The sequence below is a fragment of the Ranitomeya imitator genome, chromosome 2, assembly GCF_032444005.1.
Source record: "Ranitomeya imitator isolate aRanImi1 chromosome 2, aRanImi1.pri, whole genome shotgun sequence".
Lineage (NCBI taxonomy): Eukaryota > Metazoa > Chordata > Amphibia > Anura > Dendrobatidae > Ranitomeya > Ranitomeya imitator.
In genome coordinates, this window is record NC_091283.1 from 384,198,767 (window position 1) to 384,215,517 (window position 16,751).

Below are 16,751 nucleotides of genomic sequence, written 5' to 3' on the forward strand. Positions count from 1 at the left end.
CTCGCTGCTCTGTTACTGTACAGTCTCCATTATAGCCATCGCCCGCTCCTTGTTGTCACTATCAGGAGATATTAATGTTCTATCATTTGTTACTGACATTCCCGGTTCTGCCGTCCTGATCTAGGGATGTTCCCGGGACTTTATAACTTTATGTCTTTTTCTTTTGAAATATTTGATAAAGATTTAGATATTTTAGATGTTTATTTTAGAATTGTTCTGTGTTTTTGGTGCTGGATTGGAGATATTCTGTGATAAATATCTGTATATGACTATAATCAGATTGTGTGTTATACCGGGGGCAGGACGGGGCCATGACTGGATGTAGTGATCATGTGACGCCGGTAACAGCTCCGGAGGTTTCTTACATGGGATCTTTATGATGTTACATCGTCATCTTCTCCCCATTCAGGTCCCTACAATATCGGATCCTCTCAGTTGAGATCTTCTATATAAGAGAATTCTCCTGAGTGACCCTACAAGGATGGATAGGGACAGGGACAAGATGGCGGAGAGGATATTACACCTCACCCTAGAGATCCTCTTCCGGCTTACTGGAGAGGTGAGAGATTCTGAAGACGTCACATTACATCATTCTTATCTATGGGAATAACAGATGGACAGAACTGGAGAGGTGAGGACTCTGGAAATGTCTGTAGTGAGATTTATTACTGTGTCTCTCCATAACCAGGATTACACAGTAGTGAAGAAGACCTCTAGTGAGCGCTGTCAGGACCCTGTGTCTGAGGGATGGGGAAGACCCCTGAGCCCAATCACGGGGCCTCCACCTCACCCCCTGATACATGAGGATATCAATGACCAGAAGATCCTAGAACTCACCTACAAGATGATTGAGCTGCTGACTGTAGAGGTGACACTGCTGGGAATGCTGGGACATTATACAGTAATGCAATGAAGTGATAGGAGGGATGATGGTATCATTGTATGTGACAGGTTCCTATAAGGGATCAGGATGTCGCCGTCTATTTCACCATGGAGGAGTGGGAGTATTTAGAAGGACACAAAGATCTGTACAAGGACGTCATGATGGAGGTTCCCCAGCCCCTCACATCACCAGGTAATAGACAGGACTAAATACACACGGCCTATAATTATCTGTATGTAAATAATGAATTCAGTCCCTGTATGTGTTTCCTCCAGTTCTATCCAGTAAGAGGACAACACCAGAGAGATGTCCCCGTCCTCTTCTTCCACAGGACTGCAAACAAGAAGATCCGAATGTTCCTCAGGATCATCAGGTAGATGGAGAGAAGGTGTCATGAGATCTCCCCTATGATGTGTAGAAGGCTGTGAAGGTCTTGTGCTCAGTCTTGTTTTATCCACCAGTATTCTACATCAAATGGCCAATTTATTAGAGACACCGACACTTTCTTAATTGAAACTTTCCTAATTGCAACGTTTCCCGTATACAGATTAGACCTGTAACCCCGGAGTGTATTATACAATGAAGTGATCATTTTTCAGTGTGAAACCACATTAGAATGGGAATATTGAGAACTTCAGCTAGGCATAGTCTTCAGTGTTAATCCCTTCACGACATCCGCCATATGTGTACAGTACTGCGCATGTCGGAAGCGGGTGTATTGAGCGTCCTCCTGCAGCAAGCACACCCCATACCCAGCAGTTGATGGTTGTGTATTACAGCCAGAACCTACCCATGTTAACTTAATAAATACCACTGTCAATCTCTAACAGCATCATTTAACACGCACCAACGTTCCCGTGAGTCATTACCTCTGCCCGTCGGCACACCCATGATGTGATCACGGGTCACTGATGAGTTGTCATGACTGCCGTGGGTCAGCTGATGTGTGTGGCGGAGCTTCAAAGGAGACCGGGATTTCTGCTATATGCAGCGATACTGTGGCATTGCTGTATTTAGCACAAGCAATCAGACGCTTGAATCTTCAGGCCCCCTAAGGGGACAAAAGCAGTAAAAAGTTTAAAAAAAAAAAAGTTTTTAAAAATATGAAAAAATACAGAGACAGTTAGCTTCTCCCCTGCAGTATACACCTTCCTGCTGGCTCTCAGCTAACCAGTTCTTGGTTCAGACCCCAACGTTTTTATTTTATTTTTTAGTTTTCTGTAAATTTTTATTTTTTAATTAACCGAGTGAAGGGGGCGACGGATCCTTTCAAGGTTCCAATCTCCCCCGAATCATCAATAGGCAAGCACGCGGAGTGTCGCCACCCCGTACCCTCTCCTGCGACGTGGGAAGCCATGCCTGAGCTCACTTCAGGGGCGATGGTTCCTTTGAGACCCGATCTCTCCACACCAGCAGCAGGCGACCACATGGAGTATCGCCTCCATGTATCCTCTCATGGAGCCAGGCCTATAGCCGGACAGCTGGCCGTGTCCACCCGAGTGCTTGAACTCCATGGATGTACAGAGGCCCATCTCTATGGTGTCCGAGCAGCCCCCACTGTCCCACCAGGGTTAAAGCGGATGGCACAAGGAGGGGGACGGTTCCTCTCCACCTCCCTAACAAAGGGATGGTGGATTGAGGTTTATCCCTCTATCCCTGCAGCAAAACAATAGAGTGCGCACGCTTTCCTTGGCGCTGAAACCCAGTCATTGTAGCGACTCCATGCCTGGACGCGCACAGATGGTGAGTGTTATGATCTGGTGGTTTAGGAGCAACATGGGACGAGCTCTGAAGGAAGTGGTACCTGTACTGACCGCAGTCCCTAAGCTCAACACAACACTAGAAGTAGCCGTGGGATGCTCCTGACACTCCCTAGGCACCTCGTCACAGCCTGAGAACTAACTACCCCTAAAGATAGAAACAGGAAAACTATCTTGCCTCAGAGAAAATCCCCAAAGGATAGATAGCCCCCCACAAGTAATGACTGTGAGTGGAGGGGGAAAAGACATACACAGAATGAAACCAGGATGTAGCACAGGAGGCCAGTCTAGCTAGATAGATAGGACAGGATGGAATACTGTGCGGTCAGTATAAAACACTACAAAAAATCCACACAGAGTTTACAAAAATCTCCACACCTGACTAAAGGTGTGGAGGGTAAATCTGCTTCCCAGAGCTTCCAGCTTCTCTAAATTAATTCATACTGACAAGCTGGACAAAACATAGAAAGCACAGAAAGGATAAGTCCACAACCTGTGGACAGAAAAGATTAAGCAAGGACTTAACTTTGCTGAACTGGTCAGGATAGCAGGGAAATCCAAAAGAGATGTGAATCCAACCAGGAACCATTGACAAGTGGCACAAGCTGAAGGAAAGAGCCAGGCTAAATAGCCGAGCAGAATAGACAATCAGTGGAAGCAGCTGCTGACTGCTAAATCCAAGGAGCAGCCATTCCACTTAAAACCACCGGAGGGAGCCCAAGAGCAGAACTCAGAAAAGTGCCACTTACAACCACCGGAGGGAGCCCAAGAGCGGAATTCACAACACGTGAGTGTATCCAGTCAGCGATGGGCCTCTGCAGCGGGATATTCACATGCTGACAGGCAGCCTCAGTTTCCCTGTGGCCCACCTCCCTGAGGTAACACTCCGGCCGGCTGCAAAAATGTAGCCCCCGGCTTCGGCCGCATCCCAGACCATCCAACCACCTTTTCTGGCGCTTCTTCCCTGGCACAGGAGCGAACGCTTCCCTCGGCAACGCTGGTATTGCTCACGCCGGCTGCAGAAATTTAGGCCCCGGCCTGGGCCTATTCATGGAAGTCACGAAGCTCCGCCCACATAGTGTATGTGGCTCCGCCCCCCAAATTGTCGCCTCTCGCTCTCTGTGAGACTTTACCACCTCTGCAACTCCCGGTGGCCATCTTGGTCCACCCTGCCAGCACACACACACACAGGGTCTATGGTTTTGCATTAAAGGGCACCAGAACTCTGCAACCGAATAAGGAAGTACTGCATAAAGGTACAAGGCACATGACCCGTATTCCCTGGTCTTAAAGGCACAGGACCAGTATTCCCTGGTCTTAAAGGCGCATGACCCGTATTCCCTGGTCTTTAAAGGCACATGACCAATATTTCCTGGTCTTAAAGGCGAATGACCAATATTTCCTGGTCTTTTTACTGCGTGACCATTATTCCCTGGTCTTAAAGGCGCATGACCAGTATTCCCTGGTCTTAAAGGCACATGACCCGTTTTCCCTGGTCTTTAAAGGCACATAACCAATATTTCCTGGTCTTAAAGGTGCATGACCAATATTTCCTGGTCTTAAAAGTGCGTGACCAGTATTCCCTGGTCTTAAAGGCACATGACCAGTATTCCCTGGTCTTAAAGGCACAGACCATGACTCTGTTCTAGGACCCCTACTCTTCTACATCTACACTTTCGGCCTGGGACAGCTCATAGAATCCCACGGTTTGCAGTACCATCTCTACGCTGATGACACGCAGATCTACCTATCCGGACCTGACCTCACCTCCTTACTTACCAAAATCCCGCACTGTCTGTCTGCTATTTCAGCCTTCTTTTCTGCTCGCTTTCTACAACTGAACATGGACAAAGCAGAATTCGTCATCTTTCCCCCATCTCACTCTACCCCTCCACCAGACCTATCCATCAATGTCAATGGCTGCTCACTTTCCCCAGTCCCACACGCCCGGTGCCTCAGGGTGATCCTCGACTTTGCCCTCTCTGTCATTCCACATATCCAAGCCCTTGCCTCCTCCTGTCGTCTCAAACTCAAAAATATTTCCCGGATCCGTGCTTTCCTTGACCGCAACACGGCAAAAATGCTAGTGCATGCCCTTATCATCTCCCGCCTCGACTACTGCAACCTCCTACTCTCTGGACTCCCCCCTAGCACTGTGGCACCACTCCAATCCATCCTACACTCTGCTGCCCGACTAATCTCCCTGTCTCCCCGCTATTCCCCAGCCTCTCCCCTGTGTCAAGCCCTTCACTGGCTTCCTATCGCCCAGAGACTCCAGTTCAAAACCCTCACACTGACATAGAAAGCCATACACAACCTGTCTCCTCCATACATCTGTGACATGGTCTCTCGGTACCTACCTACACGCAACCTCCGATCCTCTCAAGACCTCCTTCTGTACTCCCCTCTCATCTCTTCTTCCCACAACCGCATCCAAGACTTCTCCCATGCTTCCCCCATACTCTGGAACTCTCTACCCCAACATATCAGACTCTCGCCTACCATAGAAACCTTCAAAAAGAACCTGAAGACTCACCTCTTCCAACAAGCCTACAGCCTGCAGTGATCCTGAAGTTACTGAACCGCCGCACAACCTGCTCTACCCTCTCCTAGTGTTTCATCACCCATCCCCTGCAGACTGTGAGCCCTCACGGGCAGGGTCCTCCCTCCTTATGTACCCGTGTGCCTTGTTATCTGCTCATGTTTAATGTATTTGTCTATATTTGCCCCGTATTCACATGCAAAGCGCCATGGAATAAATGGCGCTATAAAAATGTATAATAATAATAATAATGACCAATATTCCCTGTTCTTAAGGGCATATGACCAGTACTCCCTGGTCTTAAGGGCACATGACTAATATTCCCTGGTCTTAAAGGCACATGATCAATATTCCCTTGTCTTAAAGGCACATGACCAGTCCGAAGCCGGTCACCCTAAATGAGCTCAGGAGCCCTCTGCCGCCGATCCCGGCTTATCCCAGAGTTCCTAGTTCCCTGAGTGGGCTTCGTCACTGCCGCAACACATGGATTCTCTGACAAGAGATTGATCCCTCCGTGAACCCTCTGTGGCTCGGAGTGCTTGCAGGACCAATATAGATGTCCCCATGCGAGCCGTCGGCTAGCAGGAGCCACAAGTTTTCTAGAAACGTACAGGCGTCTAGAAACGTACATGCGCCTAGAAAACGGAAGTTTCATTTCCTGATCCCTCACCAATGATTTGCTGAGAACAAGTAACTGAATATGGAATGGATATTGCCTTGGTTCTGGACTCACCAGAACTTCAGAAAAGGATGGATTCGCCTATTGATATCATCAACCAATCTCTGTTGATTGACGAGGACTTCGGTTCTACTCTAGGTCATGCAGCGTCCCTCATGAGGAAACTAAACTCCCTCGCAGAGCATTTGTCATTCACCCTGACAGGTAACATTCGGATAAGCAATCCACTGGACAGAAACCTTTGCAAGCGCGGTATCCTTTTTTCAGCCAATATGCAAACACGCGGGGTGTCCACTACATGTATACCCACCTAAGATGTGAGATGCCATGCTTGGTCTGATTCTTAAGGGCGACAGGTCCTTTTAAAGGCACCGATCTCCCCACACCATCGATAGACGAGCACATGGAGTGTCGCCTCCATGTATCCTCTTCTACAGCCAGGCCTATCGCCGGACAAACAGCCCTGTCCACCCAGGGACCTTAACTCTGTGGATGTACAGAGGCTCCCTTTTTGGCATCCAAACACACCCTCTGCATCTCCACTATTTAGCAGATGATGCGAGAAGGCGGACAATCCCTCTCTACTTCCCTGTTAAGAGGATGGTGGATCGAGGGTTCATCATTTTATCTCCGCACCGTCAAGAGAGCGGCAATAGTAAAAGAGGTTTTTTCCTAACCTTCTGCATGCCACTTGGCATATTAACCGGGTAAGAACCTCCTGTGGTATATCTACCAGTATCCCTACCCGATGAGTCATCAATTAAAAATACAAAGGACTGTCACATAGCCAATCTCGTTCGTTCCATCTTGCGGCCTCCAGTTCAGCGCTCTACCCTTCCTTAGGTGCCACATGTGTTGCTAGAGCAATAGTCTCTTGGTCAGAGACCTTAACTATTTTGTTTTCCTATAGACTCAACCAGCAGTCGATCAGTTGTCCAGGACGGTCTAGATCTAAGGGATCTTGGTTCCAAAATGGGGACAGAAAAGTAAGACCGACCCTGAACCTCAAGCTTCTTCCCCCTTCCTCGGATGGAGTTCCTCCATTCAGCCATTACTTCAACGGAAAAAGGTGGAGTTTCTGGCATTCACCGATATTCGGTATGCTTTCCTTCACATTCCTATGGTTTCCCCTCTTCAAAAATTCCTTCGCTTTCCCTTTCGCAAACATCATTTTCAAATCACGACCTTGTCCTTCGGCCTTGCTACCGCACCCATCACAGGGGTTATGGCGGCTGTCAAGTTCCTCTTGCACCCTAGAGGCGTGGTCGTCCTGTCCTATCTGGTCGACTTTCTAGCCACTTTTCCAGCCCTGCGCTGAGTCGTTTATATCTCTTGCTGTACCCTCTCTCTCCTGGGCTGTCAGCTAGACTTACACAAGTTTTTTCCTCATTTCCAGCCCAGCAGATATCCTTTTTTGAGGATGATCCTGGAATCTTCCAGAAGGTTGGTGATTCTCCCTTGAGACAAGGCCATGGCCCTTTAACAGGGAGCTTGCGCACTCGTTCACTCATCCCCTCATTCCAATCGATTTGCTAGGAGGATTCTGTGGAACATTGGTGACAACAATGGAAGCATTTTCCTTCGCTCCTCTCATTTTTCTGCAGGTCAATCAGGCTTTTAGAGGGTAGTCTCTGAGCTCCTTCCTCATCCAGGGGAGATCCTTTATCCCGGTTCAATGGTTATTAGTGACTACCGATGCCAGTCCTCTTCTCCTGATCATTGTTCTGGGGATCCAAACGGTACGGCTAGTTCTATGGCAGGTCCACTGCCTTCTGGCGGGTCACCCCATCCGTTTCAATCGGACAATCCCACGTCTGTCATCTCTTTCCACACCAGTCCACATAACGAAATGGGTTCCTCATATTCTGAACGTGGTGAGTGCACTGAGTAGATACGTCTCGAGAACGGCGTCCTTCCGAAGGTTGGACACTTGATTTGGGCTACTTCACTGTAAGAGGACGGCTTCCTGACGGTTACAGAAAGGGTATAGCCGTTTCATTGGCCATGTTAGCTTGGTGGATTTGTTACACCATCCAGGAGTCCTTCCGTGTTAGATATCAGCCTATCTCCCTGTCTATCGAGGTTTCTTGGATTCTACGCACCAGGCGTCGGCACAGCATGCCTGCAAGCTTGCGAGGTCGTCCAGTCTGCATGCATTCTTGAAGCATTGTAATTCCTAGACTTCCACAGAGGTGAGTCTGGACAGGCGGACTCTGCCGGCCGCGGTGTCGCACTTGTAAGTAGCAGTTACATAGGGCCTGATCTGATGTTGTCCCCACCCAGGGACTGCTTTGGGACATCCCACGGTCTGTGTCCCCCAATGAGGCGTAGGATAAATAGGGATGTTTGTGTACTCACTGTAAAATCCTTTTCTCCGAGCCATTCTTTGGGGGACACAGCTCCCACCCTATTATTAGCTTGTGCTTGTTTAGTAATTTAACATGTTATTCTCTCATATATAATGTGACATGTTATACGCTCATATGTTGTTTATTGATCTCCTACTGCTTTTGCACCGAACTGGTTAGCTGAGAGCCAGCAGGAGGGTGTATACTGCAGGGGAGGAGCTAACTTTCTTTGTATAACTTAGTGTCAGCCTCCTAGTGGCAGCAGCATACACCCATGGTCTGTGTCCCCCAATGAATAGCTTGGAGAAAAGGATTTTACAGTGAGTACACAAAAATCCCTATTTTGATCGGCGTGATAATTTATGGTCATTTTTCTTTTTCTGAATTATTTCTTAGGACTTCTACTTCTGTTTCAGGGTGAAGATCTGCCCCACATTAATACTACAGAGACATATATGAGAGGTGATGAGTGGTGTAAAGAGGAGATTCCCACAGATAACTGCACAGGTAAATTTAACCTAAAAAAAATGTGTGCCAGGAGCGCACATCGGGTTTGCTCCATCTCAGAGGGGACGCAAATCCATTTTGGGTATTTATTCTTTATGCTCCTTGATTGTGCAAATAATAATATAAGATTATTCTCGTGACATGTTCGGACTAGGGTTGAGCGACTTTTACTTTTTTAGGGTCGGGTCGGGTTTCGCGAAACCCGACTAGCTCAAAAGTCGAGTTGAGTGAAATCGGCCGATTATGGCGAAAAGTCGGGGATCGACCGAAACACGAAACCCAATGCAAAGTCAATGGGAAATATAATTTTTTTTTTCTCTCTCTCTCTACAAGATGGCGATTGGCTGAAATAATGGCGCCAAACGCGTCATACGAAACGCGACTTTGGCGCAAAGATCGCTGACCACATGGCCGATCCCACATCAGGATCGGGTCGGGTTTCATGAAACCCGACTTTGCCAAAAGTCGGCGACTTTTGAATTTGTCCGATCCGTTTCGCTCAACCCTAGTTCGGACATTTCATCTCTTGCATATATCTGGTCAGTTTACATTATCTGTCTTGCAGCACATGATAATTATTATTATATGTAGAGTAGCAATGGACGTAAAACTTAACTTTTATTATCTCCAAATGAGAAACATATAAAGTGCCCACTAAAAACACCTAAGTGAAAAGAACGAACATGACACTACAAGACACAAATAAGGGGGAAAAAAAGGGGAGGATAAAAATACTGATGACAATGGAATAAAAATGCTCCCGTGAGAGATTATACCAGAGAGTATTAGAACGTGATTCTAGACGAGTAATGCAAACCCGGTCCCGTTCCGGAAACAAAAAGAATAACCACACTAGGCTAAATGTCAATCCATGAATACAGACTATAAAATAGTATGAATAGCCACAGGTGCTGTATAGTCACATGCCAGCATATAAATAGAGGTATCGCTGAAACCTCACCCCAAACTAGGTTCAAGGGGTATATAAGAGGTATTAATGTAGTCTATAACACATCGTGCTGTACAATATAGATGGAATAGTACCCACTAAATCCTATATTAATCCTGCAGTGTGCAAGGAAGAACACTTATAATGCTACCACATATTTTGCTGGAGTAGTGACGGAAATGACATGAAGCACACTATTGTACATCAGTATATAAATAGCAGCAAAAAATAGACAGCTCAAAGTGGCAAATGGCATGCCTAGGTTCCTATATGATAGCGGGCTAAATACCCATCTCTTGCCTCATTAAACCAAGGAAACCTAATGCAATAATGCATATAGCCACATACTTTCACCTGCAATGAAAGACAACGCACCCCCTAAATAACCTATATCAGCACAAAAGGGTTAAGCATAATCTGCGTTACTTTCAGTATCAAGCGGTGATAAGGTTAGATCTCACTCAGTTCCCGGAAAGGCTGTACCATATCTCTACAAGGTTCTGTGCGCTTTCAAAAGTGGGGAGCGGGTGGTGAGCTTCTATACCGTCTCCCAATGCGTTTCATCCTATCTCGGATTCATCAGGGGAGTGTAAGCGATGGCTGGAAAATAGCTGCGTTACCTGGTCCCCGCCTGTGTCTTTTACAAATAGTCCGAAAACCGGAAGTGCGTCAGACGCCGAAAGCCGGCTGGCGACCGTGCATGACACACCTCCTCAACTGGAACGCATATGTGGAGCACACATAGTGCGCCTGCGTGTGAAGTGATCAGTAGGCCACACGTCGAAAGTCAGCTGACCGCCGCGCGCGATCAACCCATTATGCCCGGAATGCATAGCCGCCCTTGTGTAGCGCATATAATGGAGCGCATATGGTGCGCATGCGTGTGACATGCCGGGCTAGCGATATACCTCTACACTAATAGACAGCATACAATATGCCTGTCCTTTTAATGTACAGGTGAAAGTATAGAGTATCGCCTATGTATGAGCAGTCCCAAGAAAAGACCATCTAGTAGAGAAAGTCATAGGACTAATCTCTTGTCTGTGTATTTGCCAAAAGACTACAGTGAAGCCCCCTGTGGAGATAGACAAAGGGGCCTGACATGTTGTCTATACTGTGGTTATTAAATTAAACCATACTAAGTATGATTCAGAGAGAAGGCATACACAGAAGAGATGAACAGGATGGATGTTGGTAATCATTAACAACAAAATTCTCATTAAATCCAAACGGTATGATTCAGACTTTACTTCTTTTTAAATTTTTTTAAAAAAGGGCTTTTTTTCGAAAAAAAAACAGTGGAATACTGGATAGAATAGAAGCTTAAAGAACCAATAAGCCAAATTTAAATGCAAAAAGTAATGAACAAACTAAGGGGTACGAACTTGGTTGTGAATGTAGGACAAACAAGTGCAAAACAATGAAAAAAATGAAAAAAACGAAAAAAAAACTGTGAGAGATACCACCGCCTCTTTTAAAGAGACTACACTGTCCTCTAGTACAGCCTAAGCTAACATGAACCTACCTAACGCGGAGGTTGGCACCCTAAGAACCTGCGCAAATGGCGCCCCCACTCAACGGCGGCTGTCCCTACATGCCTGACCCTGTAGGGCCCTACATTAGATAGAGAAATTATGTAAGAAGTGGAACAGCTGATATAAGCCGAAGTGGAGGTAAAGTTGGGTGCATGAACCTACACCACCAGGGGGAACCCGATAAGATCAAATTTATGGGCATAGATAAGATTATACCACCAGTAAGGGGAGGGGACTGGGATAAATTAATACTGCAGAAAGAGAGCAGATGGATTTTCACTTTGAAAACAGTACGGCCAGAAGGTTTAAATGAACAATTGTCATACAGCTGCTTTCTGTGAACCCTCAATCCCCCCCCCCCCCCTGTTATCTCTCTGGCCAACCTCCTCCCCTCATCCCTTTCTGTCCCCGGCTCTCTTTAGGGTCAGTTGTGAGGGACAGCCATCGTTGAGTGGGGTGGCGCCTCTTGCGCAGGAATTCTAGGGTGCCAACTTCCACGGCAGGTAGGGTTATAGAGGGAAATTATATCGCCTTACCCTTATACCCCTAAGAGGTTGCACCCAACTTTACCTCCACTTCGGCTTATATCAGCTGTTCCACTTCTTACATAATTTCTCTATCTAATGTAGGGCCCTACATGGTCAGGCATGTAGGGACAGCCGCCGTTGAGTGGGGGCGCCATTTGCGCAGGTTCTTAGGGTGCCAACCTCCGCGTTAGGTAGGTTCATGTTAGCTTAGGCTGTACTAGAGGACAGTGTAGTCTCTTTAAAAGAGGCGGTGGTATCTCTCACAGTTTTTTTCGTTTTTTTCATTTTTTTCATTGTTTTGCACTTGTTTGTCCTACATTCACAACCAAGTTCGTACCCCTTAGTTTGTTCATTACTTTTTGCATTTAAATTTGGCTTATTGGTTCTTTAAGCTTCTATTCTATCCAGTATTCCACTGTTTTTTCGAAAAAAGCCCTTTTTTAAAAAAATTTAAAAAGAAGTAAAGTCTGAATCATACCGTTTGGATTTAATGGGAATTTTGTTGTTAATGATTACCAACATCCATCCTGTTCATCTCTTCTGTGTATGCCCTCTCTCTGAATCATACTTAGTATGGTTTAATTTAATAACCACAGTATAGACAACATGTCAGGCCCCTTTGTCTATCTCCACAGGGCGCTTCACTGTAGTCTTTTGGCAAATACACAGACAAGAGATTAGTCCTATGACTTTCTCTACTAGATGGTCTTTTCTTGGGACTGCTCATACATAGGTGATACTCTATACTTTTACCTGTACATTAGAAGGACAGGCGTATTGTATGCTGTCTATTAGTGTAGAGGTATATCGCTAGCCCGGCATGTCACACGCATGCGCACCATATGCGCTCCATTATATGCGTTACACAAGGGCGGCTATGCATTCTGGGCATAATGGGTTGGTCGCGCGCGGCGGTCAGCTGACTTTCGACGTGTGGCCTACTGATTACTTCACACGCAGGCGCACTATGTGTGCTCCACATATGCGTTCCAGTTGAGGAGGTGTGTCGTGCGCGGTCGCCAGCCGGCTTTCGGCGTCTGACGCACTTCCGGTTTTCGGACTATTTGTAAAAGACACAGGCGGGGACCAGGTAACGCAGCTATTTTGCAGCCATCGCTTACACTCCCCTGATGAATCCGAGATAGGATGAAACGCGTCGGGAGACGCTATAGAAGCTCACCACCCGCTCCCCACTTTTGAAAGCGCACGGAACCTTGTAGGGATATGGTACAGCCTTTCCGGGAATTGGGTGAGATCTAACCTTATCACCTCTTGATACTGAAAGTAACGCAGATTATGCTTAACCCTTTTGTGCTGATATAGGTTATTTAGGGAGTGCGTTGTCTTTCATTGCAGGTGAAAGTATGTGGCTATATGCATTATTGCATTAGGTTTCCTTGGTTTAATGAGGCAAGAGATGGGTATTTAGCCCGCTATCATATAGGAACCTAGGCATGCCATTTGCCACTTTGAGCTGTCTATTTTTTGCTGCTATTTATATACTGATGTACAATAGTGTGCTTCATGTCATTTCCGTCACTACTCCAGCAAAATATGTGGTAGCATTATAAGTGTTCTTCCTTGCACACTGCAGGATTAATATAGGATTTAGTGGGTACTATTCCATCTATATTGTACAGCACGATGTGTTATAGACTACATTAATACCTCTTATATACCCCTTGAACCTAGTTTGGGGTGAGGTTTCAACGATACCTCTATTTATACGCTGGCATGTGACTATACAGCACCTGTGGCTATTCATACTATTTTATAGTCTGTATTCATGGATTGACATTTAGCCTAGTGTGGTTATTCTTTTTGTTTCCGGAACGGGACAGGGTTTGCATTACTCGTCTAGAATCACGTTCTAATACTCTCTGGTATAATCTCTCACGGGAGCATTTTTATTCCATTGTCATCAGTATTTTTATCCTCCCCTTTTTTTCCCCCTTATTTGTGTCTTGTAGTGTCATGTTCGTTCTTTTCACTTAGGTGTTTTTAGTGGGCACTTTATATGTTTCTCATTTGGAGATAATAAACGTTAAGTTTTACGTCCATTGCTACTCTACATTCTCTATTTTTGTGGATTATATCCTGCTTTGTAATAAAATAATTATTATTATACTAGCTATTGAACCCGTTTTATGCCCGGGTGGCGAGCATTTATATTGGTATATGGTCTCCATCCTGTCATGTGCTGCTCCATCCTGCGTCCCCATCCTGTCGTGTGCTGCTCCCTCCTGCGTCCCCATCCTGTCGTGTGCTGCTCCATCCTGCGTCTCCATCCTGTCATGTGCTGCTCCATCCTGCGCCCCCATCCTGTCATGTGCTGCTCCCATCCTGCGCCCCCATTCTGACATGTGCTGCACCCATCCTGCGCCTCTATTCTGACATGTGCTGCACCCATCCTGCGCCCCCATCCTGTCATGTGCTGCTCCAATCCTGCGCCCCCGTTCTGTCATGTGCTGCTCCCATCCTGCGCCCCCGTTCTGTCATCTGCTGCTTCCATCCTGCACCCCCGTTCTGTCATGTGCTGCTTCCATCCTGCACCCCCGTTCTGTCATGTGCTGCTTCCGTCCTGCACCCCCGTTCTGTCATGTGCTGCTCCCATCCTGCGCCCCCGTTCTGTCATGTCCTGCTTCCATCCTGCACCCCCGTTCTGTCATGTGCTGCTGCCATCCTGCATCCCCGTTCTGTCATGTGCTGCCCTATTCTGTCATGTGCTGCTCCCATCCTGCGCCCCCGTTCTGTCATGTGCTGCTCCCATCCTGCGCCCCCGTTCTGTCATGTGCTGCTCCCATCTTGCGCCCCCGTTCTGTCATGTGCTGCTCCCATCCTGCGCCCGCGTTCTGTCATGTGCTGCTCCCATCCTGCGCCCCCGTTCTGTCATGTGCTGCTCCCATCCTGCGCCACCATTCTTTAATTTGCTGCTCCCATCCATATGCCCCATACGCTGCTCCATAAAGGTTGATGGCCCCATAAGATGCTCCATAGTGTATGCCCCGTACGCTGTTCCATAAAGGTTTATGGCCCCCATAAGATGCTCCATGGTATATGCCCCCGTACACTGCTCCATTATGGTTTATGGCCCCCATAAGATGCACAATGGTATATGCCCCTGTACACTGCTCCATAAAGGTTTATGGCCCCCATAAGATGCTCCATGGTATATGCCCCGTACACTGCTCCATAAAGGTTTATGCCCCCATAAGATGCTCCATGGTATATGCCTCGTACACTGCTCCATAAAGGTTTATGGCCCCCATAAGATGCTCCATGGTATATGCCCCCGTACACTGCTCTATTATGGTTTATGGCCCCCATAAGATGCTCCATTGTATATGCCCCGTATGCTGCTGCAATATATATATAAAAAAAAAATACCATACTCACCTATCGTCGCTGGGCGCCGAGTGCTGGGGGCCTGAGCAGGCGGGGACACCGGCGTGCTGTGGGGGTCAGGTGCCGGAGTCGCCGCTCGCTCAGGCCCCCGACACTTGCTATATTCACCTGGCCCCATTCCACCGCTGCACGCCGCCATCTTCCGGCTCCTCTGGCTGTGACTGGTCAGTCAGAGGGCAGCGCGCATTAAGCGTGTCATCGCGCCCTCTGAACTGAACGTCACAGGCAGAGGACCGGGACACGGAGACGGAGCCGCACACAGCACTGGAACGGGGGACAGGTGAATATAGCCGATACTTACCCTCCTGGCGGTCCCTGCCTCTCCTTTGGAGTAAACACTGAACGCACACCGCAATCTCCTGGGAGCGTCACTCTGTGGGGTCCAGACTGTGCCGGCGCTTGCGCTTGCGCAGTCTATAAAGGCTTCGGACAGAGTGACGCTCCCAGCGTTATATTATAGATGACATTATATGGTGATCTGCTGCAGACTTCTACAATGCCGATATTATCCTGTTTTTTGTAAACCTACTACCATCCACTCTGATCATTACATTGTATATCTTTGCACTCATTAAACACATTGCTTATGTGTCTGTTGTTTTCAAATCGATTTTGGAGAAATACATATTGACATGGCACACCACCATAAAGACACGGATAATATGTTGAGGTGCTGCATCCAGTAATTAATCACAATGTACAATGGGGGAAAAAAAGAGAAAATAACCTTGTAGTGATGCGCCCACTCATGAATATATAAAAATACTAAATGTTTATTGGCATGTAAAAAAGACATACATATAAAACCAAATAAAACCATACAAATGCTCCAATCCTATAGCTCCACAAATAACAATAAGACATGATAATTTATAAAGCCTCCAAAGAATTTCACTAATGTGCAGGTGAGATAAGAAAATATATACTGTATCTCAATTAATATCCAATGCAATAATTATGGTCATAATCATATCCATAAGAAGTATTTCTCAGAACCATATACAGGTGCTTCTCACAAAATTAGAATATCATCAAAAACTTAATTTATTTCAGTTCTTCAATTCAAGGGAAACTCATATATTATATAGAGCCATTACAAACAGTGTGATCTATTTAAACTGTTTATTTATGTTAATGTTGATAATTATTGCTTACATCCAATGAAACCCAAAAGTCATTATCTCAGTAAATTAGAATACTTTATAACACTAGCTTGAAAAATGATTTTAAAATCAGAAATGTTGGCCTACTGAAATGTATGTTCAGTAAATGCACTCAATACTTAGTCGGGGCTCTTTTTGCATCAATTACTGCATCAATGCTGCGTGGCATGGAGGCGATCAGTCTGTGGCACTGCTGAGGTGTTATGGAAGCCCAGGTTGCTTTGATAGCAGCCTTCAGCTCGTCTGCATTGTTGGGTCTGGTGTCTCTCATCTTCCTCTTGACAATACACCATAGATTCTCAATGGGGTTAAGGTGTTTGCTGACCAATTAAGCACAGTGATACTGTTGTTTTTAAACCAGGTATTGGTATTTTTGGCAGTGTAGACAGGTGCCAAGTCCTGCTGGAGAATGAAATTTCCATCTCCAAAAAGCTTGTCAGCAGAGAAATGTAT

General features: G+C 46.5%; 1 protein-coding gene across 1 annotated transcript in view; it reads left to right on the plus strand.

Annotated features, from left to right (window-relative positions):
• Positions 1-750: 750 nt before the first annotated feature.
• Positions 751-16,751, plus strand: part of LOC138666640 (zinc finger protein 84-like) — a 115,472-nt gene continuing 99,471 nt past the window's right edge. Inside the window, exons 1-4 of the mRNA XM_069754833.1 lie at positions 751-868; positions 952-1,075; positions 1,159-1,256; positions 8,629-8,719. Of these exons, the coding sequence (XP_069610934.1) occupies positions 845-868; positions 952-1,075; positions 1,159-1,256; positions 8,629-8,719 (337 nt within the window). The 5' untranslated portion in view covers positions 751-844. The remainder of the gene's footprint in view (positions 869-951; positions 1,076-1,158; positions 1,257-8,628; positions 8,720-16,751) is intronic.